General features: G+C 53.9%; 1 protein-coding gene across 1 annotated transcript in view; it reads right to left on the bottom strand.

The window, feature by feature from the left end:
- Positions 1-132: 132 nt before the first annotated feature.
- SH3BP5 (SH3 domain binding protein 5) overlaps positions 133-24,044 on the bottom strand; it is a 79,092-nt gene continuing 55,180 nt past the window's right edge. The window contains exons 4-9 of the mRNA XM_065876749.1: positions 13,329-13,493; positions 6,414-6,544; positions 3,465-3,507; positions 2,572-2,791; positions 743-1,003; positions 133-341 (exon numbers count right to left, since the gene is read on the bottom strand). Of these exons, the coding sequence (XP_065732821.1) occupies positions 133-341; positions 743-1,003; positions 2,572-2,791; positions 3,465-3,507; positions 6,414-6,544; positions 13,329-13,493 (1,029 nt within the window). The remainder of the gene's footprint in view (positions 342-742; positions 1,004-2,571; positions 2,792-3,464; positions 3,508-6,413; positions 6,545-13,328; positions 13,494-24,044) is intronic.

Genomic DNA, 24,044 nt, shown 5'->3' with positions numbered 1-24,044 from the left:
GAAACGTCATTAGTACAGTTTAGAGGCAATGCTTGGGATTTGGCATATATTAAATGATTATTGGCACAATTGTTCTCCATACAGTTTCATGTCTAAATATTGATATGCGCTTGGGCCAGAGCCGCGGCTCGATCAGCCGATCTGCACCACGTTTATGTCCTCGATGACCCTGTCCCTGCCCTTCGAGCCCTGCAGGGACAGCTGCCGCATCCTGTCCTCCAAGGCCTGGCCCTCGGGGGACGTGCTGCTCGGGCTCTCGCCACTGTCACCGCTGCTGCCGAGACCCCGATGGTTGCTGGCTCTGTCACTTGCTTTATTCTCTGCCCCTTCCGCCCTGTCTCCTGTAGAAACGTAAAGATCACGGGGTGAGTACCGACAATTCCAAGGGTCCCCTGGGCCCCAGCCCGTCAGCCGGCTCAACCTCCAGACTCCCAGTGTGGCCCCACTGTGCGCATCACACAAGCGCTTCCATCACAGGACTGCCTACTGCTTTCGTTGTGCGGGAAACCGTATATGTCCCTCATCTTTGCAGATGAAATCTGTCACACGCATGTAACAGCTGGGAAACAGAAACCTCTCTAGCGGGTGCTTGTCAAGAGGACTGTTGTGATGGCAGATACAGAAGGAAGCAGGTTGGGAGTGGAGCTGGGCGCCATCTCAGGCTGCCACACCACAGCATGTGCACCGAGGCCCTGAGCGTGGCCTCCGGGGCAGGCTCCCCCGAGCAGGGGGCTCAACTCACCTCGCTCCACCTCGCACTCAGGGGAGGAGGCCCCGCTGCACTCACTGCGGGGGCCCAGCACCGGGAACATCATCCCGAATTCCGACAGGGACATGGGGCTGGGCAGGTCCAGGCTGCCGGGCCTCACGGCTGCGGGGAACTGCTCGGGCATCTCCGATGGGCTCGTGGGACCCGAGCTGAAGCTGGACACGGACTGGGTCTCCGAATCATCTTCAGACACAAAGGTGCTGCAGTTGTCATCTTCGAAGGCCTCGGAGGCCACTAGGAGGAGAGAGAACAGCCATCACCCAGGCCTGACAGCCAGCCACCCAGTTCCTTACACGTCTCCAGACGCATCCACTGCAGGCAGGAGCTAGACAGGGCTTGGCAGCTGCAGGGTCCAACCACCTGATCCCAGGATCCCTTCACCTTGCAGGGAAGCCACAGGACCCCATGGATACTCAGTGTCCTTACCATCACTTTCCAGCCCTGCCCTAGAAGTCAGCGTCACCAGACACTGCCTGAAGGTGGAAGGTGAATTCAGCCACAGATCGGGGGTTTTATCCACCCCAGTCCCCCAAACAGATCCCCCCGTGCACAGGAAGAGGGCTGGCCTGTGTAACGCACCCTGAACCAAGCCAGCCAGGCTTCAGGGCTGCCTCCTTCCACGGGATGGGCAGCAGAAGCTGCTGGACGAGACGGCCCTGCGTGGAGTGTCTGCTGGGACCATCTTCTGAGTAACCTGTGATCTCATAAAAGACGTGCTCGGAGCCCAGCTAGATCACTACTGGCCACAGGAGAGCACAGTTCCCTTACAGTGCTCTGTAGCTTGTGCCTCCTTTGTTTTGTGGACCGTTATGACCAAGGCCCAGAGACACGTCATTCTCACGGTTTGAAAGCCGCCTCAGCTTTGAACTATTTCCCCCTCAGCCCACACATGATCCCACTCCCCTTTCCTCCTCCCTCTGCTTTAGAAACAGCCTGTAGCATCCCACAGATGATCATCCACGAGAAGTACTGTAATGCTGAGCACAGAAAACGGGCTCAGCTCTGAGTTCAAATCCCATCTCCACGACCTGCTGTGTAGCCTTGGTCAAGGTACTTAACCTCTCTGAGCTTCATGTTCCTCTCCACACAGGGCTTATGAGATGATGTATACTAAAGTACTCACATCATGGTTGCTCAAATTAGTTTTCCTTTTCTTTTACCTGGGGCCTGGCACTTGAATGTTTATTGGCTGAATTAAGGAACACCCAAGGGCAGAGTGTGGGGAAGGGCCAACGGCCATGATTCCACAGAAAAGGCAGAGAAGGATGTGTGCAGAGACAGTGCTGGGGGGGGTTTTCTGGACTGACATAGAGGGAGCCACCACAACCCTCTGTATCCATTTCCCAGGGGTGGTCCTTGGAAAAGAGGTCCCCAAGGACAGACACATGTGCAGTGACCACTGGAGGCCAGTGCTCCTTCATTTAATCCTGACGACCGCTCTCTGTAGTGGACGACAGGGACCTTCATGTGCCCCCCGCTTTACAGGGGAAGAAACAGACAGGAGTTACACCCTAGCCCATGTCATGTACTAGTCATAGTGGGAAGGTCAGGACTTGAATCAAATCTGATTCCCAAGTCCCTATTCCAGATGACTCTTCTTCCCTGCGGGACTTCTCAGAGCCTTCAGTGCCCTAACATGTACTTGGAATGTCAGGAGTGAAAGTGTAACATTTCCCAAACATATCTAACCACAGAAGCCTGACTCAGGATGCTCAGTAGCATCTTGGTGAACACAGTGTCCCACCAATGGGGGAGGCCCCAGGAAGCAGGTCGCACTAGCTGCACATGTGCCCCTGACTCACCAGAAACAGCGTCAGGCTCGGGCTTGCGCCCCGACAGGTCCTCGGCAGCCGGGCTGCCCCCCTCGGCCCCGACACCGCACCCACGGGGCCCCATGGCGCTGGAGCGCCGCCGCTCGTGGATCTCGTCGGAAATCGTCTCCAGGTTCCTCAGGGCCGTCTTGTACTCGCCCTTCGCCAGGGCCAGCTTGGCCTGCAGTTCGTCCACCGTCTTCTTCAGCTGCTGCTCGGGAGAACGGGAGGCTCTGTGAGTGAGGCCACCCCCGCCGGCCTGGCGATGCTCTTGAGTGACGGGTTCAAACATTTGCGCCCATCACTCTACCCTCAAGACACGACTGGGGCCCTGATCCCCTTCCACAGCTCTCCACGCAGCAGATATGAGAGCAGCCACCACTCCGCAACTCCCAGCCAGGTGACAACTTGAGCTCTATACCCAGGAGCAACCACTGGGAATAAGCCCATCAGGGAAGCAGCAGTGGGAGTCAAGTTCCCACAGAAGTCCCACACTCCAGCCATCTGATTCGGGAGCTGTGGTCCTCACACATGAGGTGCATCAGGACCCCCTGGAGGGTGTGTTAAAACCCAGATGGCTGGGCCCCGCCTGCAGAGCCTCTGTTCAGTCGGTCTGGGGCGGGACTGGCAATCTGCACTGCCAGCAAGCTCCCGGGCCCTGCTGAGAACCACTAACCGAGTACTATATGGAAAGCGACCGAAGCAGATTCAGAGGGCGGCAGAGAGCACTAAGGACGCGGCAAGACCACTCTGAAGGCTGAAGACTTGGTCAAGAATGTGTCCCCCTCACTGGCAGCCATGGGGCCATTTGAAAGCCCACTACAGAAAGGGGGCTTTGAGGGCAGAAAACTCCGATCTGCTTCAAAGCCAAAGGCCACACGTACCTCAAGCTGCATGTAGTACTTCGCCTTGAGTTCAAAGTAAGGCCTGTAGAAGACAGGAAGGAAACCTATAAGAGCACAATAGCAGTGCCCCCAAACACTCCACGGGGTGTCCAGGGGGCAGTGGCTGCAGCTGGCCAGGCCATCCTCCAGCATTTACTCAGCTCTGAGGAGCCATGAGATAAGGGGGTGCTCCCAGCTCCTGGGCCTGACGGATACAGACACTCCCCCAGGGCCAAGCTGCCAGAAGGCCTATCTCAAGACACGGGAAACCCACACATAGGCACACGTATCCCAGGGGCCCAAACCCTGGCTCACTGTCCTCTCTGGGGGGGCTGTTCAAGGCCACATAGGGCGTGCCCAGCAGCTAAGGTGGCCCAACCTCCTCTCCTAGGGATGCCTAGCGGATGAGGCTGAGAAGAAGCTGCCTCAACACACACGGGCTCTGCCGAGCTCATCCAGGGAAGGGAGAGGCACCACAGGGACAGGGGCTCAGGTCAGCCTCTTGGATTCTGTGCTGGACTAGGGGGACCGGACAGCGTGCTGACCCAGCCAGGTAACGGGCAAGAGAGAGGACAAGAAAGGCCAACATTCTACGGGTTGTGGGTTCTGGGTCAGCGGGAAGACGCTGGCTCCTTCAGGAACTCGGGTGTCTGAGCACGAGGAGTTGACAATACTTTATTCTTGAGCCCTTCACCCTCCATGAGCTCGGGGTCTGTCTCTGGCTGTGGGGTCTAGGCCATTCCAGGTCCTATGTCTTTGCTTGGAGGCCCAGCAACTGTGAGTGAAGCTGGGGTTAGTCCCCAAGATCACTGTCATATGACAACATATAGGAGTGGTAGTGAGAAAAGCGGAAGAAAACCTCCATTGAAACCAGTCTTCCCAACACTGTAAATCAACTATACTTGAATAAAAAACATATACATTAAAAAAGAATTCCTTTGGGCCCATCTGTGTGTGTCAGTAATAAGATGAACTGTGCTTTCAGTGCTGTTTTATGGCCTACCTTTATTACATATAAATATTATGAACATATTTATATACTAATGAAGACAGAATCTATGTCATTATTTTAACTGCTCTAAACTATTCCAGTGTTTGGAAGTGTCAAGAGTTATTTAACCAAAGACTATACTGTTGGACAAATTAACTGTTCCTAGTGTTTGGTATTATTATAACAGGGAAGACTCCATGTTGGATCTGTTTCTTTGACTTTAACCTTTGCTTTTCATTGCTTTTGTTATTATAATCACACATAATGGCCTGCCTCAGGGAACCCTGCCCCTCTGCCTGAATGTTAAACTAATGGGCCTTTGTTCAGCTCACAGGGAGACAATCTGACCCTGCCCACCTGAGAATGGCGGCAGAAAAGAAGAAATTAACACAACCCCTCCCTGATGCTGGCCAAGCCAGGCACAACTAATGGCCTTTTTACTTTACTTCCTCACTTCCTCCCCCTCTCTGTTCTATAAAAGGAACTGGCATCCAGACCCCGAAAAGATGGTTTTGGGGGACACCAGTCCTCCATCTTCTCAGTCTGCCGGCTTTCCGAATAAAGTCATATTCCTTGCCTCAACACCTCATCTCCTGATTTATTGGCCTGTCGTGTGTTAAGCAGAGTGAGCTCGGACTTGGTAACATTATAAGAAACTTTTGAAATAAATATCCTGAGAGAGAGAGAGAGAAGAGGGAGGGAGGGAGGGAGGGAGGGAGGGAGGGAGGGAGGGAGGGAGGGAGGGAGGGAGGGAGGGGGAGGGAGGGAGAGGGAGGGAGGGAGGGAGGGAGGAGGGAGGGAGGGGGAGGGAGGGAGAGGGAGGGAGGGAGGGAGGGAGGGAGGGAGGGAGGGAGGGAGGGGGAGGGAGGAGAGGGAGGGAGGGAGGGAGGGAGGGAGGGAGGGAGGGGGAGGGAGGGAGAGGGAGGGAGGGAGGGAGGGAGGGAGGGAGGGAGGGAGGGGGAGGGAGGGAGGGAGGGAGGGAGGGAGGGGGAGGGAGGGAGGGAGGGAGGGAGGGAGAGGGAGGGAGGGAGGAGGGAGGGAGGGAGGGAGGAGGGAGGGAGGGGAGGGAGGGAGGGAGGGAGGGAGGAGGGAGGGGAGGGAGGGGAGGGAGGGGGAGGGAGGGAGGGAGAGGGAGGGAGGGGGAGGGGAGGGAGGGGGAGGGAGGGAGGGAGGGAGGGAGGGAGGGAGGGAGGGAGGGAGGGAGGGAGGGAGAGGGAGGGAGGGAGAGGGAGGGAGGGAGGGAGGGAGGGAGGGAGGGAGGGAGGGAGGGGGAGGGAGGGAGGGAGGGAGGAGGGAGGGAGGGAGGGGAGGGAGGGAGGGGGAGGGAGGGAGGGAGGGAGGGGGGAGAGGGAGGGAGGGAGGGAGGGAGGGAGGAGGGAGGGAGGGAGGAGGGAGGGAGGGAGGGAGGGGGAGGGAGGGAGGGAGGGAGGGGAGGGAGGGAGGGAGGGAGGGAGGGAGGGAGGGAGGGAGGGAGGGAGGGAGGGAGGGAGGGAGGGAGGGGGAGGGTGGGAGGGAGGAGGGAGGGAGGGAGGGAGGGGGGGAGGGAGGGAGGAAGGAAAGGAGGAAGGAAAAGGAGGAAGGAAGGGAGGAAGGAAGAAAGAAAAGAAACCAGTCTTGCTCCACTTCATCAGCTCTTGGTCTACAAGGATGTGTATTATGTACCTAGTTCACCCCATTGTGCTGACAAGGTCATGAGGGACAGGGCCTCATCCACACCATCAGCCACAGAGCCAAGCGCACGCCCTGAGTTTCCCAAAGCCCAGCCCCAGCCCACGGGCCAGCTAATGGTTTACTCTTGAAATTCCTCTTCCTGTGCTCCCAGGTCGGAGCAGCCCCACCCCTGGGGGGTTACAGGTAGCCTGGGCAGGGGGCTCTGGTGGGGCAGGCCACAGAAAAGGTTGAGAAGATGAGGAAGAGGAAACGAGCAGCAGTCCAGGGACCCACTCGCCCAGGCTCACTTGGACTTGTTGATAGCTCGCTTGAGTTTCTTCTCCAGCTGCCGCATGCGGCCCATGGCCGCATTGTACCTGGCTGCCGTCTCCTTGTGCACCAGCTCGCTCCTCGTCTTGGTCTGCTCCGCCTCCATGACCTTCAAATGACAGCAGAGGTCAGCCCAGCCAAACCCAGAATGGTCCCTTGTTGGGGTATTACTTATGTAATTAAAAAAAACTAGGAATTTGGGATTCCCATATACACACTACTATATATAATGTAGATAAACAAAGACCTACTGTAGAGCACAGGGAACTAAACTCAATATCTTGTAATAACCTATAAGGGAAAAGAATATGAAAAGAATATATATGTATATATATAAAACTGAATCACTGTGCTGTACACCTGAAACTATCACAACATTGTAAATCAACTATACTTCAATAAAATGTTTTTAAAATAAATGAAAAAAAAATATTTGAGGAAATTAGTGGGCAGACTAAGATTAAATGAACTTCCAAAGAGAACAGGATTATTTTTCCCTTTTCATCTATTCTGGAAAAATCACATCAGATCAGATGAAATAGATCGGCTGAGGCAATGAGCAGGAAAGAAGAGAAGGAAAAACAAAAAATCAGAGGGAAAAAAAAACATTCTCTGATTTAGTTGACGTCCACTTCCTCTGAGTAGCCACTGTGGGTACCTCCTGTTCTCACCTAGGGTCAGGGACTGAGGGGCAGGCAGGCGGTACCAGTGGGAACTCAGACGTCAGGGACCTGGGAGCCCTACAAAGCCAGGTATGTGCGCGTCAGGACGGCAAGGCAATGGTGACCTCAGCTGTTTGGCCCCTTCCCAAATATCCTGAGTTAGCTGGTGGACAAGAATCCAGGATCCAGAGGGTCAAACTGAACAGATTTTGGGGTTTACAAAAATTTGTGACCAGGTGACCAGTCAGTGTTCTGGTGGGAGATTCTGGTTTTAAAAATGAGTTCAAGGGGGCTTCCCTGGTGGCACAGTGGTTGACAGTCCGCCTGCCGATGCAGGGGACATGGGTTTGTGCCCCGGTCCGGGAGGATCCCACATGCCACAGAGCAGCTGGGCCCGTGAGCCATGGCCGCTGAGCCTGCGCGTCCGGAGCCTGTGCTCCGCAACGGGAGAGGCCCACGTACCGCAAAAAAAAAAAAAAATGAGTTCAAAACCTAACAATCAAGGGCCCTCCATGGCAGCTCAAAGGCACATTCCTAGAAACAGGGACAGTGTTGGTTCTCTCCCCCATCACCTAAAAAGCATCAGAACAAGGCCAGCTGGGAGGAGAGATGATGCAGGAGATAAACAACAGTTTAGGCCACATCAGCGGCTCACAACTTCCTTCTCATCTTTTACTTACAACTCACCCAAGTGTTATGGGATGAACTGGAAAAGCAGCAGTGAGGTGGGGCGAGAGGGCTGTGCTTTATTTTACCCAAAGAGCAGCAGGGAGGAGACCCAGCAGGACAGTTGCAGGAGGACACCACCCAGGAGGAAGCCAGCGGTCCATCACCCCCTCCAGGCAACAGCCACAGTCAGCCCGGGGAAGTTTACTTATGCACTTATATTAAGGGGTTTTTTTAAGTGTCAGGAAAAATTCTGAAAGACTTCCATATGAGCATAAAACGACTGGGTGCCCTGTCCTGTCTGGGTGTCCTGCCCCCTTCCAGGTTATCTCTGCCTTTCGTTGTTTTGGAGCTATTTTATGACCCTGTAAGTTGAGGAAAACTGATAGTAATATAAATGATTCTTACCCCTAGAAATGAAGATTGTGTCCAGTAGAGATGCATTTGATTATTGATTGCCCTGTAAATATTGACCAATTCTGTATCTTGTAAATTCATTTCAGCATTCCTAAACCTCTGTATGAGTGTGTTTTTTGAATTCTCCTTTGAAAGAGCTGTAACATCTTAGTAGTTCCATCCTTAATGAGTTAAATAAAATCTTTGACAGGAGAACACTTTATACTTATCAGAGTTCACCCTTTACCTTCTTTAAAATGTATATCTTTTAACAATGTTTTTTTTGTTGTTTTCAACAATGGTTTTAATGCTTGAGATACTTTTAAAAACAGAATTAAAACAAAGAGAATGGAAATAGGGAAGTGAGACAAGCTGGCATGTGGTGACAGGCTTGCTAAAATGACCTCTCAATCAAGACCAAGGGGCTCCGGAGAACCCTTCCCCTTGGCTTCTAACACCAAAGATGTCACAGTGACACAAAATGCACTCGAAACCTCCCCAGCTTGGTCACTTAGGGAAACGGTAGTAACTGTTCAGTCTTGTCTTAAATCTTAATCTTTAAGGATTCACTGGTGTAACCTTTATGAACACACAAAACCCAAGCATATCAGACAGATGAAGGCAACCTATTGTGATCTGTTCCACTGCAAGAGGATTCAGTGCAGGGTTCACCTTTAAGGACCAGTCTGAAAGCATTTTAAATAGGCGATCTACAAAAGCTCTGATCTGAGGCTACAATACAGAGCATTCCCTGCAAGAAGCAGGGCTCTCACCGACTGCACACAGGCCCTTGTTCTTCCTTGGCCCTTCGTCTGCAAAACTCTTCCTAAAATTAAACACTCTGAAGGCTCCGAGCACTTGGCGACATTGCCGGCGCAGAGTGAGGCAGCAGCAAGGACGCCGTCCCGATTCACCCCCACCAGTCCATCTACCATCCCCCGTCCCAACCCCCCGACCCCACGTGCACATAACCCCCTGCTCTCGCAGGAGAGTCTCCACTCCGCTTCCCGCCTCTAGGGAGAAAGTCCCCAAGCAGGTCACCTTGGTTACGTCTCCTAGGTAACCAAGCAGCCCCTGAAACATGGAACCAGCTGTGAACTGTGTGCCCAGGGGTGGGAAAGGAATGTGCGGATAAGGGCGGATGCTGGGAAGGTGGAAGCCACAAATGGAAGCACAACGCAGATGTCCCTGCAGACCTCAAGGTGGCCAGACGCACGTGCAACCCAGCCCTGGGGCGCCAGCGCCCAGACCTCCGTGAAGGCTTGGCTGACAGATAATTGGCCTGGACTCTGGGCCCCTGAACCCCCGATCAGCACCACGCTCTTCAGTTTACCACCAGCATATTCAACTCAGAGCTGCGTACTCTGATTAAGCACCTACTGTGTGCACAGAGCACACTGGAGACCAAACCCGTACCGCCAGCCTCACGGGGCAGACGCCCAGCAGCACCACGCTACTCGGGCAGCTGGGATCCAGGCTGTCAGGGCCACCGGGCCCAGGGGCGTGGGTGGGGGCCGGCAGCAAAGGCTGCGCTGGGGGGCTCGGTGCAGGGTGCTGGGGGAAAGGGCGTGGGCTGGGGGTGCTTAGCAGAGCCACCCATCCACCCTCCGCGGGCAGCGCTCAGCTTCCCGCCTCCTTCCCCAGAGCTGGCAGGCTCCCGGAGGAATCACTATCTGGGCACCAACAGCCCTGGGACCCTCTTCCCCAGGGGGACCATGTCCCGGGGCTGACCCACGGGCTCTGTGCTAACCTCTGGGTGCACTGGCCTCTGTGGATTCTAACGACTAAGAAGGCAGCATCCCTGGGGTTCCCAAAACCCACAGACACACGCTCCTACCCCGCCCCCCGGGCCGGCTCCAAACGCCCAAGGACTGACCACCCGCTGCTGCCCAATGGGAGGCTTTGAGGCCCCAGGCGTGAGGCCTGAGTGACCAGAACAGCCGCAGCACCATGGCCCAGACAGGCAGCAGGTAGCGGGCCCTGGAAAAAGCATGTGGGGAGGCCACCGCTGGTGCTCGGGACCCTGAGAAGCCACAGGCCTCCCCCTGGGTCAGCAGAATAGACAGAATGGGGCCCAGCAGTGCTGACGGGCCCCCTCCCGGGAGCCGCAGGGCAGCCCAGGCCCTCTGCTCACAGCAACACCCAGAAGATGCTCAAACAGATACTTCCTACAGGGACACCAACGGGCACTGCCAGCCAGGCTGGGTCCCCTGCCGGCAGAATGAGCTCAACCGACCAGGAGACATCCAGCCAGCCCGGCTCCTCTGTCTCACATTCAGCTCTCCCAACCTCGAGACCATCCACCCTCATGCCCAACATCCCGGAGCTAAGAGCAGGGTCCTCCGTTCCCGAGAAGGGGGCTTCACGGTCTCCTCAGATCCTCAGCCCATTCAGGCTGATTTCTGATTCCTCCTGCAGCCCTGGGTACACAGGGCCAAGGAGGTAGCTTCCCAGGGCCTTGGGGGACAGGTGGTACATGCCCACCAGCACAGAAAAGCTGGCCATGTGCATCCCAGGGCTCAGATCCACGCCCCCAGGGCCTTCCTCTCCAGGAGCTGCTGGTCCCTGACAGTTCATGCCTCCCCACACCTCCTCCCTAGAAGGGCTGCTCCGCGGCCAAACTGGGTGAAGCTGGAGGGCCCTCAGCTGCCTAAAGCCCAAGTGGGAGCAGCAGGGACGCCACGTCCCCAGTAAGGCCACTCAAGTGCGTCACGGCTTCCAAAGCCCTGCTGATCCCAGCTCTGAGTGCAGAACTGTTCCTCTGTCCCTGCCCGGGGTACTGCACGTGGCCTAACAAGAGAGACCCCGGGGCTCCAGCGTGGCTCCAAGTGGAGCTGCCCATTGTCACCCTAAGTCTGAAGGAATAGAAGGGACACACGGATGGCCTCAGGTAAGGAATGTGGGGACCCCAGGATCCTTCCACTGTGCCTGGGGTGGAGGTCACACAGCCCAAAGCACTGCCACTTCCTCAAGACAGCCTGGACCTTCCTGAGCTCTGCATCTTTCTCTAGACTCTTATGTGGCAGTTTCTTCAGGAGAAGAGGGTGAGATGACGCTCCCTTCTCCTGAAGAAACAGGCTTCCTGGAGGATCTAGAAGTCAGCCAAGGCCGGGGACATATTCCAGGCCGTTCGCTGTCTTCATCCAGCAGCACTCAGGAAGCCGAGCGTGCCGGGGCCATGCATACTCAGTCAGAGCGCGGCTCACAGCAAAGCCACACGTGAGCGCCTGTACCATCCGTCACAACCCTGGAGTGTGCCCCCTCCAGGCTGGATTTCTCAGTGACACAGGGACATGGTCAAGGACAGCTCTGCCAAGGGCTCTGTCTCTTGCTGGTGTCAGTTTCCAATTCTCCTTCTCCCTCATCAGGTCAAGGAGCAGCATCTGAGGCCCATAAAACTGGGGAGGAATCTAGGGAAGAGGAACAGCAGCCCCAGGGTGGAAATCCTGGCCTGTGACCCAGAAAATCTGCTCATCCGCAGGGGTTACACCCCCATGACCAAGAAACCTTCAGTGACCTCAGTGAGAGCACACATCAGATGACCCTCCCTGGGACCTCAGGGGCCCCATGCGACATCAGGAGGCGCAGGGCCGTTTGGTACAGCCCCACAAGTTGCACACTGCACAACCCCAAGAAGCGCCATTCCCAAAGACTGGTGTGAATGGTGCTTCCGGAGTCATGGGATGTGGAGGTCTTGAGGACACCTCTCCCGGACTGCCACTCACCATCCACTTATGGTCCCAGGACTTAAAGAGTAGAAGGAAAAAAAAAAAAAAGCAGAAACCCATTTTGTTCTTTTTTAAAGGACAGATTAAGTGATTTCTGAATGATTCTGACTAGCTTGATTTGGGTCTTGTTTGGGGTGGACGAAGGGCAGGAAAGAAAGGCAGGCCTTCCGCTAATTTCTTGCAAGGAGCTACTCTAATTTTTATTTTTTTTCTTGTCCTTTTCATTCTGTCAGGCTGTGGCTTGTAAATTTCCAAGATTTCCAACCTCCCCTTTGGCGTTTCCCCAGTGGACCCAGGAAAGCTGCGTTTGGCTCTCCCAACATCGTGTTCACTAGGTGGCAGGAGGCCCCAGGCCACACAAGCCCGGCTGGGAGCCCGGGATTCAGGGGAGGTGCTACAGAGTCGACCCACATTTGACACCAAGTCCAAGCCGTTTGTGTGTCAGGCATTCCATTTAAGGAACCACAAGGCCATCTTTAATTATCAGGTCCCCCAGGACTTGAGCCACCGTGGCAGGTGACATTGAAAAGGTTCTCTTCCAGCCCCGCAGGCAGCCTCTCAGGGAATCCAGACCTCAGGGAATCCCACCCTCTACATCACCCTTCATCCAAGGCCTCACCCACCTCCCCACAGCAAACCAGCTGGAGGAGGGGAGGAAAGAGGTGACAAGTCCAGCTATACCCACCACTTCCGATTCTCAGCAATATGGCCAGAGGGCAGATCGTGGGAGCTGGTAAAGGGCCAAACAATGATGGCACCAAACCTAGGAGTCAAAGCCCACTTCCTGTGCATACACTGGTTCCCCAGACCCCAGCCCAGCCCGAAGGCCGGCCTGCGCACCCCCTGTATTCTGGCCTCATCTGCCATGGCCCCCGCTTCTCACCAACTGGCACCCACCCCTGAGTCCAGGCTCAGCAAGGTCCTCCACCCCAGGCTCCAAACCCAGTCAGTCCCCTGGGACTCAGAGGGAGGGGACTCTGGAGAACGATCGGGTCCCTCGGGAAAGCCCCATCCACAGTCAGGACCGTCAGGGGTGATCTGAACCAGATAAACCTCAAACGACAGGGAAGGGGCAAGTACGCCTGTCACCGGGTGATTGTCATCGCGGAGTACGGCTCAGTCCCAGGCCCGCAGAGACCCCATGGAGATGACCACCTGTGACGCACAACATGCCTGGGGGTCTGTTTCCTCTGCTCGGGGAAACCAGCGGGGAGTCTGGGTCTGATGGGCACCTGCACCCCGAGCCCGCAGGAACCCAAGGCGGACGCAAGCCCAGCCCCTCTCCCCACCCCACGCCCACACGCAGACGCATGCCCCGCCCCCCGCCCCCCCCCCCCCCCCCCGCCCCTGCCCACAGGCAGGCTCAAGGCAGAGGCGCGCACCCGAGCGTAAGCCCAGCCCGACCCTGGGTTCCACGGACACGTTCCGCTGAGACTCATACCCTCTGGGTGGCGTGGTTCAGCATCTCCTGCCAGGCCGAGTCAAACTGCCGCTTGTCATCCTCCAGCAGCCGCTGCTCGGCCAGGGAGATAGTCTCCTTGGCGGCGCGGAGCACCTCGGTGGCCCTCTGGAAGTCCTGCGTGGCTCTCTGAGCTTCCAACTGCGCCTGCGCGAGAGAGAAACCTCATGAGGCCTCGGACACAGCAGGGGCTCCTGCTGGCTCATCACACCCTCCAGAAGGTGGGCGTCCCGAGGGCCTGGACGAGTCCTGTCCTTCTCTGCCTGGGCAGCCTGGGAACAGGCCGGGCACCTGCAGGTCTGTGTAGATGCTGGATGGGGGAGTGGAGGGTCTTCACAGCCCGGGACCCAACATACCAGATAAACACGCAGGCTCTGGGTCAGAGTTAGAGGCAGCGAACTGGCCCATCCGTGCTGGGTACAGTGTCAACCGTGGCCCTTCACAGAGATGATCTCATTTGCTAATGAGGCCAAGGGTATCAGTGTCTCCAGCAGCACCCCTGCGCAGACACATGGTTCAGCTCACAGCACGTGAGAATCAGAAAAGCCCCGGAGATTACTGTCCAACAGCGTCATTCTGAGTGGGAACCGTGGCTTCCACAGGCCAGGGCCGTCCCTGAGCTCACGCGGCTGGACCAGACTCCAGCCGCTCCGAGGCCCTGCCTCCCCATGCGGTGACCCTGCGGGACAGGCCCCCACTCAAATCACACGCGCCGACACCTGCGATGGGTGGGGGGAAGGCCCTGATCGTCACGATGCTGTCCCTGCTTTCAGGGAACTTCAAGTGGGAGAATCAACAGAAGCGGCAGCAGAGCCCCGTTGGCCTGGACTATCGGGAACATGAAACGTCACTGATCCAAACTGAGTGTAAAACACCCCACATTTTAAAGTCTTAGAACAAAAAGAGAATAGCGATCTCCTTTATAATGACCATGTTGATTACATGATGAAATGACAATATTTTGTACCTAAGGAGTTAAAATGCATTATTTAAAACTAATTCCACCTGCTGTTTTTAAATCTTTTACTGGGACTAGAAAATTGTAAGTCACATAGTTGACTCGCATTCTGTTGTTTTCATGCAGTAGAAACGCGTCCCCCAGGAGTGGGCCATGAGGTTGCACCAGAAATTTGCAGCAAATCCTTGTCACTGCTCTCAGCAGGCCCACCTTGAACTCCCTGCCAGGGTTCAGGCAAGCCGCTGCCAGATGCTGGCCTGCTGCAGCCTCCCACTCACCCCTGGCTAACCGGATCCCTCAGTCAGTTGCATAAACTGGGGCACACCCCCGAGGCAGTCCCTGGGACCCAGGAGGTGGGTGGAACATCTGGGCCCACACCCATTCCCAGAGTGAGTCTCACGTGACTGAGAGGAAGTCTTCAGATACCACAGGCCAAGGACACTTTTCAAAGGCAGTTGAGAGGAACAAAATCAGACTTCGAGCCCATCAGCCCCCAGGGTGAGGGACAGCTGTGTGACCCCTCGGTGCCCCCTCCATCTTTTTGATCCTGTAACTGCGGGTCACACCCGACCCGACCCGACCCTCAGGCAACAACTACCTGGTCAGGGAGCCGAACTGGGGAGGGAGTGGACATTCAGAAGTACCAGAGGGAGGGGACACGAAGGAGGAATTTCTTCCCATGGAGGGAATCCAGGACGGCTTCTTAAATGAGGATGATCCCGAACTGAGGGCTGGAGATGGGGGTGATCTGAAAATGCGGGTCGGTGGGGGGCCTGGAGGAAGCAGAGTTATGAAACAGTGTCTGCAGGAGGCTTGACAAAGGCTCCCATCAAGGTTTCAAAAGGGAGTCAAGGGCTTCCCTGGTGGCACGGATTCGTGCCCCGGTCCAGGAAGATCCCACATGCTGCGGAGCAGCTGGGCCCGTGAGCCATGGCCGCTGAGCCTGCGCGTCTGGAGCCTGTGCTCCTCAACGGGAGAGGCCACAATGGTGAGAGGCCCGCGTACTGCAAAAAAAAAAAAAAAAAAAAAAAAAGGAGTCAAGAACAGAGGCTGTGAATGAATGCCAGGCTAAAGCTTCCACCGGGGGATCTGCCTGCTGCAGACCCACTGTGTGGCCCTGGGACCACACAGGTGTGCCTAAGGAAAAGAGTGGGGACCAGGGGCCGCCCTCTAGGACACACCACTGAGAAGACAGCACCACCTGCTGTCAGCAGCACACTCACTGCTCCAGAGCCCGAGCTCCAGGTCCACCGCGCTTCTCCAGTGTGAGGACAGCCCTCGGGGGCCCTCCACCTGCCCAGACGTGCTGGAGGGCACCTGGCACTAAGAAGCCGTCCCATGCTGAACCACAGACCACCTAGAGGCTTCAAACCAGGACCATCAGACCATAACTAACCCCACAGGATTCTAACATTTTCTAAGAAGGGATCTGTGTTTAAGGAAATTTTAGTATTTCAATTCAGCCACGTCTCCCTGCTTGAGTAATGAAGCTTTTCTTTCTTCAGACAAGCCAAAAACAGATGCCCTCATGGGAACCTTCTGAAATGTGGCTGCCGTGACCCAGGTCCAGCCCCTCCTGACCGGCTGCAGTGCATCTGCTGTGTTCCAAATAAGGGAACCGGATCCCTACAAAGAGGGAAAAGAGGATGCCCATCTGAAGTGCCCTGTAGAACATGCTCTCTTTTGAGTCCCTGGGGAGTTTCTGAAGTTTCCTCAAGGCTCCGTCCCTCTTGTGGTATCAGAAATGTGCTTTCCTTGTCATATTGTGGATCCTGCTAATATGAGGGTTTGGTATACATTTAACCCAGATGGCATCTCTCCATCACTTATCCCCTCACTCATTCATTCATTCAAGTAAGTGCTGGACACGTGTTCTGTACTCACTGTCTATTCACTGCATCTTTCTCGGAAATAGAGCCCCCATGTCTCCAGGTGAGGCGATGTCCCAGCTAAAACCTACTTCCCAGCTGTCACTAACTTTTAGCTAATGAGATGTAAATAGATATTGAGTGAGGCTTGTACCCCTGTTACTAACCTTGTTGCTAACTTTTAGCTAGTACTCCTCTTACTAACCTTTAGCTAACGAGATATAAATAGATACCGAGTGAGACTTTCAGGAGAGCTCCTTTGTCTTTCCATCTGTGATATTAATATGACAGCTGGTGCTTCAACAGCCTTTTTGGATCATGAGGCAACTCTCTTAAGGATGAAGGAACAGTAAATTAGGTCCCTGCCCTGAACTGACTTTTTACATGACAGAGAAAATAAAGTCTCATATTCAAGCCAGTGTTATTTGGGGGTTTTCTGTTATGTTCGGCCAAATCTAAACCTAAATGATAACACATCTTCCCCTCCACACAGCTGGGCTATTCTGTAAACATGATAGATGTGACTATAGCAGCCGCACAGACTGGTCAGATCTCCCTCAACTCCTTTCAGGCTGCTCAGAGCCTATTTTATAACTGTTAAGCCCAAGGAAACAACTTTGGGGCTTCCTAAAGAACCCCAAAGCACATGGCCTGTTTGTAAGGCATTTCATAAAACATTTTCTAAACCCACACACACAAGGAAGGACCAGGCGGGTGCACACAATGTGGGGAAGGGAGCATGCCATCGCCCGCCCCCAGCAGGACACGAGCCGCTGGACATTGATGAGGCATCTCCTGGGCGCTGAGTTCTGGGGAGGAGGGGTTCACACCAACATAAAGGGTTCCAACTCAGTCGGGTAAACAGACACATTCATTACAAACTCCAATTCAAGACAGACAGTGACAAGTGACCAGTGTAAAGCACATGGGAATGTTGGAAAGAGAGAGTGATTAGTCCAAGGTTTCTTAGGGAAGAGTTCTCGAAGCAGAGGGTGTCAGGCACCAGGCACCATGGAGCACAGGAGGCATCCAAGAGCTCACACCCATGTCTAACCGAGGAGGCTTAACTCAGAGACTACTTCCCACCCTCGTAACAGGAACACGTGACCTCAAAAATCAGAAGACAACTTAGAGTCCAAGAAAAGAGCAGGCTGTATCTGGCTCTCACCATCATATGAAAGATGATACCTAGAAATCTTTAACCCAGCCAACTAGGTTTTACCTTCAAACTCCAACAAAGGACCCAGGCCCTGGTATTAATACATTATCTGAATAAGGGCCCTACACTCCCGGGCTCCCCAAGTGCACACATGGCCCAGCGGGGCTCACGCACGGCAGAGAAACCCAGTTAGCAAACCAGAGAGCTGAGGCCTGCCCGACACAGCGCTGAGGAGATGTTAGCAGAACCAGGCTGGCGCTGTACAATGCAACACAGGAAAAAGGTAAAATATCTTTATGACTCGTGAACACTAATGGCTTTCACGGAAACAGCGCTATGGGGAGAGTGTTAAAAGGCTGCTTGTGAATGGATTTGATAAGTGGGTTCCCACGGTGTCATCAACAAAAGGGGAGAGGGTGGAGAGGCCGGCCACTGTCGAGGCCACGGCCATGGCCTTCACTCCACTCCACGCCAGCCCACCATCAGCCTCAGGAAGGAACAAAAGCGCCCAGATGTTTGCGCTGGTTGCAACAGAGGTAGAAGGTGGAAGGAGGTTTGCAGGCCATCCAGTTCAACCCTCATATTTCAAAGGAGGGCCCAGAGAAGCAAGGCCACTTGTTAAATATCACACAGCTACTTGGTAGCTGGCCAGAGCCAGGAAACCAGAGCCCCCAACCCTTGGTGGGGCTATTTCTGCTCTACAACAAGGTGCCTGCAACCTGGGTAACGTTGCCAATGACATGATCGTGGGGCAAGTGGACAGTCTACCCATAAATAATACACAGCCAGAGGAGCTGTTGAGGGACCAAAGACCAGATAGCGGCGCAAACTGTGCAGGACTGCGCCCCTACCTGGGATTCACACCAGCCAGTGAGCTGCAGAAACTGAAAAAGAGTAGGGGTCGTGTCACTCGGCTGCCCAAAGCCATGCTCTAGCTAAGGGTAGCTCCAGATCACGCAGAAAGCCTGCAAGACAAGACTAACCCAGTACCTGACTCCTAACAAACCCTAAGTGTGGATTTAGATGATTATAAAGAAAATCATAGCAGCTACTGTTGGAGCATTTATTCTGAGTATAATACATAATAAGGTGTTCTGGGACACATCTCATTTAGATCTCATAATTACCCTGTGAGGTCCTCCAAGTGTCATCCCTACTTTATAAAGGAGACCAAGGTCAGAAAGGTTAAAGAAGTTGCCCAAGGTTACACAGATAGCAAGGGTGGGTCCAGATTAAAACCCTGACCCAGTGCCTCCCTGCTAAGCTTCTACCAAGTACCACCCACTGGGCTACACACTTCTGACCAAGAGGTGCTGGTCAAGCAAGCCTCTCACTGCTGTGGCCTCTCCCGTTGCGGAGCACAGGCCCCGGACGCACAGGCTCAGCGGCCACGGCTCACGGGCCCAGCCGCTCCGCGGCATGTGGGATCTTCCCGGACCGGGGCATGAACCCGCGTACCCTGCATCGGCAGGTGGACTCTCAACCACTGCGCCACCAGAGAAGCCCCTTTTTTTTCTTATTTGTTTGTTTATTTATATTTATTTATTTTTGGCTGAGTTGGGTCTTTGTTGCTGCATGCAGGGTTTTTCTAGTTGCAGCGAGTGGGGGCTGCTCTTCGTTGCGGTGCGCAGGCTTTTCATTGCGGTGGCTTCTCTTGTTGCAGAGCACGGGCTCTAGGTACGCGGGCTTCACGGGCCCAGTAGTTGTGGCTCGTGGGTTCTACAGCGTAGGCTCTACAGCGTACAGTAGTTGTGGCGCACAGGCTTAGTTGCTCCGCGGCATGTGGGATCTTCCCAGACCAGGGCTCGAACCCATGTCTCCTGCATTGGCAGGAGGATTCTTAACCACTGTGCCACCAGGGAAGCCCAAGCGAGGTCCCTCTTACTTCTCCTCCCTAATCACAGGGTCACACTGGCCACTGCTAAATAGATGGGGACGGGTAGGGGGTTTGCAGGGAGAAAAGATGTCAGCCACCAAGGAGACCACCTTTCCCTTCCACAGAGTGCGAGTGAGGGGGGTAAGGGATGTGGGATCCCCGGTGTAAGAGCTGAGCGCTTTCCCAGTCAGGAGTCGGGGAGCAGATGGTGGGGTCTATAGAGGCTGATGCTGAAAGCTCTCTACGCGTGACCTCTCCTGCACCCCGACCCTGTTCCCTCACCTGCTCTTGGTAACAACTCGGACCCCACTCCCAGGGGAGCCTGGGGCGGTCACAATTTCTCTTCTATCAAAACCACATTCCCATTCAGGTCAGGGGCCTCTGGATGGCTTTCCCTATTCGCTATGAACGCCTTTAGCACTTGAAACCCAAAGGGATTCTCTGGGTTTACTTAGGAACCAATGGGCTCCATCTGCACCCACCTCCCAGTGCTCGATGGGAACAATCACGGATCAACAAGAGGCTTCCGGAAACCTCGGGACACCTGGGCGTGAAATGAACATAGGGTGCCCCACTGCCTCCTAAAGAGGATCAGAAAGTCACCAGCCTGGGGAGCACAGAGGCCGTCCAGAATGTGAGGGCAGCAACGGCCCTTCGGTGGCCATGGGCCTCAGAGCACCACAGGGAGGCCCGCCTTCTATATGGCCCGAGTACTCTGGCTGGGATGACCCCACCCCACAGGAGAGCAGGACGAGGTCAAGGTGCCTGCTGCACTGGACATCCGCTGGGGGGAAGCCCCTGTCCTTGCCTGTTTAAAAAAAAAGATACAATTTTGTCCTTGCCCCTTTACAGTGACTATTGCATGTGCCGCTGGGAGAATCCATCCCCCAGCTAGAAGCTCATGAAGAAAAGCCACAGATGCCTCTCTGAGCCATCTCAGGAAGATCAAAGATCCCCAGCAAGGGAGGGATATCAGGATGAACATCAAAGTGGGCGGGAGACGGGACATGTGTTCTCAGTTTCACTCAAGCTCTCGTTGTCCGCCAGTGTTCTGAGCAATCCCAGGGATGGGAAGTTGCCAGAGTCTGAGACTTTCAATTCTGAAAACTTCCTCCTTCCACGCCCTTTCAAGCCTGTCTGAGGTTAATGGAAGAATGGCCAGAGATGGGCATCCGCCACCTTGACCCTGAGGATGTTCCGGACACAAACATTTTAATCAGAAGCGTCTTCTGGAGAGAATGCCAAGAAGTCCATTTAGTTCCTTGATTATTTTTCATATCCAGTGTTCCTAATTATTTCATTTTTATTTAGTCAAAATTATTTTCATTAGGATCAGTTCTTTTCAATTTCAAATCAATTTGAGTCGCTGAGTAGTTTCATCCACAAACTTTACTCATTATACAGCCTATGCCATGGAGTTTTCCGTTATTTCTGTCAAACTCAATTTTCCTGGACCAATTTTTGCAGATCTAGAAATGTGTTGAACATACGGGACATCAATCAATTTTTAATCAGTCCCAAATGTTACCATGTACAGTTTGTTACCATGTACAGTTTGTTACCATGTACAGTTTGAGCTGTTATCAGCTAATATTAAACTGTATAATATAAAACATATTAAACAATATATATTACAAATTATATGAAAGATCCATGGTGCGTATTTCTCATTAGGGAAATACGAGGAAGCCGTGAGCAGTCTTAAGAGACATCATACAGGGCCTGCAGTTGGTTTAGTGGAAGGCTCATCAATAAATCAGAATGTCAAGAGTCCCGAGGGATGAGAAAACATCAAGGTCAAATAGTTTTGCTCTGTCCTGGGGTTAAAGATGAGCTGTTTAAAAACAAAAATTAAAAAGCTTTTATCTGCTTCAAAATAATACAGAAGTGAGAGCTGGGATGGTCAGGGTGTAGGAAGGTAAAGACAAAACAAGACTGGCCAATGGGTTAGTGATTACAGAAGCTGTGTGAAGGGTATATAGGGCTCCACTACACTACTTTGTATATATGTGAAATTTCCAATAATAAAAAGTAAAGAAAAAAATGATTCTCATTTGCAATTACCTACTTACTATTCTCTAGATCTGCAGTGTCTTATGCAGGAGCCACTGGCCACAGGTGGCTGTTTACATTTAATCACAATGAAATAAATTAGGTTTTCAGTTACTTGGTTGCACCAGTCATATTTCAAGGGCTCAGGAGTCACATGTGACTGGTGGTCCCACACTGGACAGTGCAGACACAGAACATTTCCAGCATCACAGGAAGTTCTACTGGACAGGCTGGCCTAGACACTGGCCAACAACGAATGAAGGCTGGTGGAAGGTCTCAGCTACCATCCACAACCTCTGGTTTGTGTTCATCAAAACAGCATCTTCACGCTCATCGTTGCTAATTATTAGAGAAATGCAAATCAAAACTACAATGAGGCACCACCTCACGCCAATCAGAATGGCCATCATCAAAAACTCTACAAACAACAAACTCTGGAGCGGGTATGGAGAAAAGAGAACCCTCCTACACTGTCGGTGGGACTAAAAACTGGTGCAGCCATTATGGAGAACAGTATGGAGGTTCCTCAAAAAACTAAAAATAGAGGTACCATATGACCCGGCAATCCCACTACTGGGCATATACCCAGAGAAAACTGTAATTCAAAAAGACACTTGCACCCCTGTGTTTATTGCAGCACTGTTTGCAATAGCCAAGACATGGAACAACCTAAATGTCCACTGACAGAGGAATGGATAAAGAAGATGTGGTACATATATTCGATGGAATACTACTCAGCCATTAAAAAGAATGAAATAATGCCATTTGCAGCAATGTGAATGGACCTGGAGATTATCATATCAAGTGAAGTAAGTCAGAAAGAGAAAGACAAATACCATGTGATATCACTTATATGTGGAATCTAAAATACGACACAAATAAACTTATTTACAAAACAGAAACAGACTCACTGACAGAGAACAGACTTGTGGTTGCCTAGGGGGAGGAGGGTGGGGGAGGGATGGATTGGGAGTTTGGGGTTAGCAGATGCAAACTATTACATGTAGAATGGATAAACAACAAGGTCCTACTGTATAGCACAGGGAAGTATATTCAATATCCTGTGATAAACCTTAATGGAAAAGAGCATGAAAAAGAATGTATACGTATGTGTAACTGAATCATTTTGCTGTAGAGCAGAAATTAACAACGCTGTAAATCAGCTATCCTTCAATAAAATAAAAAAAAATTTTTTAAAGCAGCATTTTTGTTCCTGCTCTTTTTTATAAATAATCATACAGTTAAAAACCTGTCATAAAGGAACCCTGGAGGCACACTGTGGTGAGACCCTGGGTGCGGGGAAGGCCCAGCCACTCAATAGGGTGCTATGACCCAGTTTCTGGCAGGACAATTCCCACTTCCCCTGGTCATCCAGGGCCCCAGAGTGACCAGGGCTGGGTGTGACTCAGTGGTTTCGGTTGGGGGCTTCGGGGAGGTTCATCTGGGATGGAGCCCACCTTGCTTGTCTCCTGTGTGAGCCATCAGCCTGCACCTGACCTCTGGGCCCAGCACGCACGTCCACACCACACCCGGGGGCTTCCCGCTTCACTCACCTGCCGCTTGTCCCTCGGCCTCAGGTGGGCACCATCTGCCTCCCTACAGACGGTCCCCGGTCCAGCCAAGAGCCGCTGGCAGGAGGGAGGGCATGGGGCTCTTAGCCCAAGTCAGCAGGTCAGGGCTGGCCAGCCGCTGCCGTCTCTGACCTTCACACTCAGCTCCCCCTGCACGATCACTGTGGCTCACCCAGCCTGCCAGCCACGCGTGGCGGGGTCTCTGGGAACGGCACATCCCACGCGGGCCCCCAAACCAAATGCTTGCTGCCACAGCTGGGACCCAACAGATGCCGAGCCTCTCTCTGCGCCCCCCTCCCCAGCCAGAAAAGTGCCTCCACATCCACCCCCTGGGCTCCCGCTTGCTCCCATGCTCACGTGGCTGGGCTCCAAGCTGGCACGAGTCAGTCCAGGGCAAGCCTGAGGCAGGGGACGGTGCCCAAGGCCAAGGCCCTCGTGACCCAGCAGCACGCCGGGAGCTACCACCACGCCCAGACCCCTGGCCCACGGAGGTCGAATCACAAAGTATTTGGGCTCGAGGAGACAGAAACAACGGAGACCAACCGTTTTGTTTTACAGAAGCGAAATCAAGAGCCTAAGAAGTAAACTGGCCTGCTCAAAGGGCCAAGTCACATACCACCTCTAACTTCCTCAAATACGCGCTCACTTGGCGAGCCTCTCTGCTGTGGAGGGCTCCCCAGACTCAGCAGGGCTGTACCTTCCTCCCCACAAATCCTCCCCTTTATTTCTATCTCTGCCTTGTCCCCAAACTGCCCCCACCCACCCCCCACCCCCAGGTCATTCCCAGGACACAAGAAGCACAGCATCTCCAAGTCTCGGGGTCAGAAAGACACACGCACCCGTCAGGGAAGCTTCCCTGGAAAAGAGCGCAGACCCCGGGCACAACAGGGTCCCCGACCATGGCCCGAGGTTTTGAGGGAGGGGAGGGGGCTGCTTCGTGTGGGCAGAGCCCCGGGCTCTGTAATTATGCCTCATGACGGCCCTTCACAGCTCATGAGCAGCTGCTGGCTTCCCATGGGGAAGAGGGAGCGTGGGAGACGAGAGGTGGATGAAGAATCGGGATGCCAGGATGAGTAACGGCACCTCCCTCCGCTCAGCCACAGCCAGAGTCTCGCACCCGAAGACAGCAGCTGCCTTGGCAGAGCTCTGTCCCTGCTCTCACCTACTACTCCTCTCCTTTCTCTCCGGCGGGGAGCCAGGTGGCTGGCTGGCCC

This window comes from Phocoena phocoena, chromosome 4 (assembly GCF_963924675.1).
Source record: "Phocoena phocoena chromosome 4, mPhoPho1.1, whole genome shotgun sequence".
NCBI classification, from domain to species: Eukaryota; Metazoa; Chordata; class Mammalia; order Artiodactyla; family Phocoenidae; genus Phocoena; species Phocoena phocoena.
This window is presented reverse-complemented; position numbering and strand designations above follow the sequence as displayed.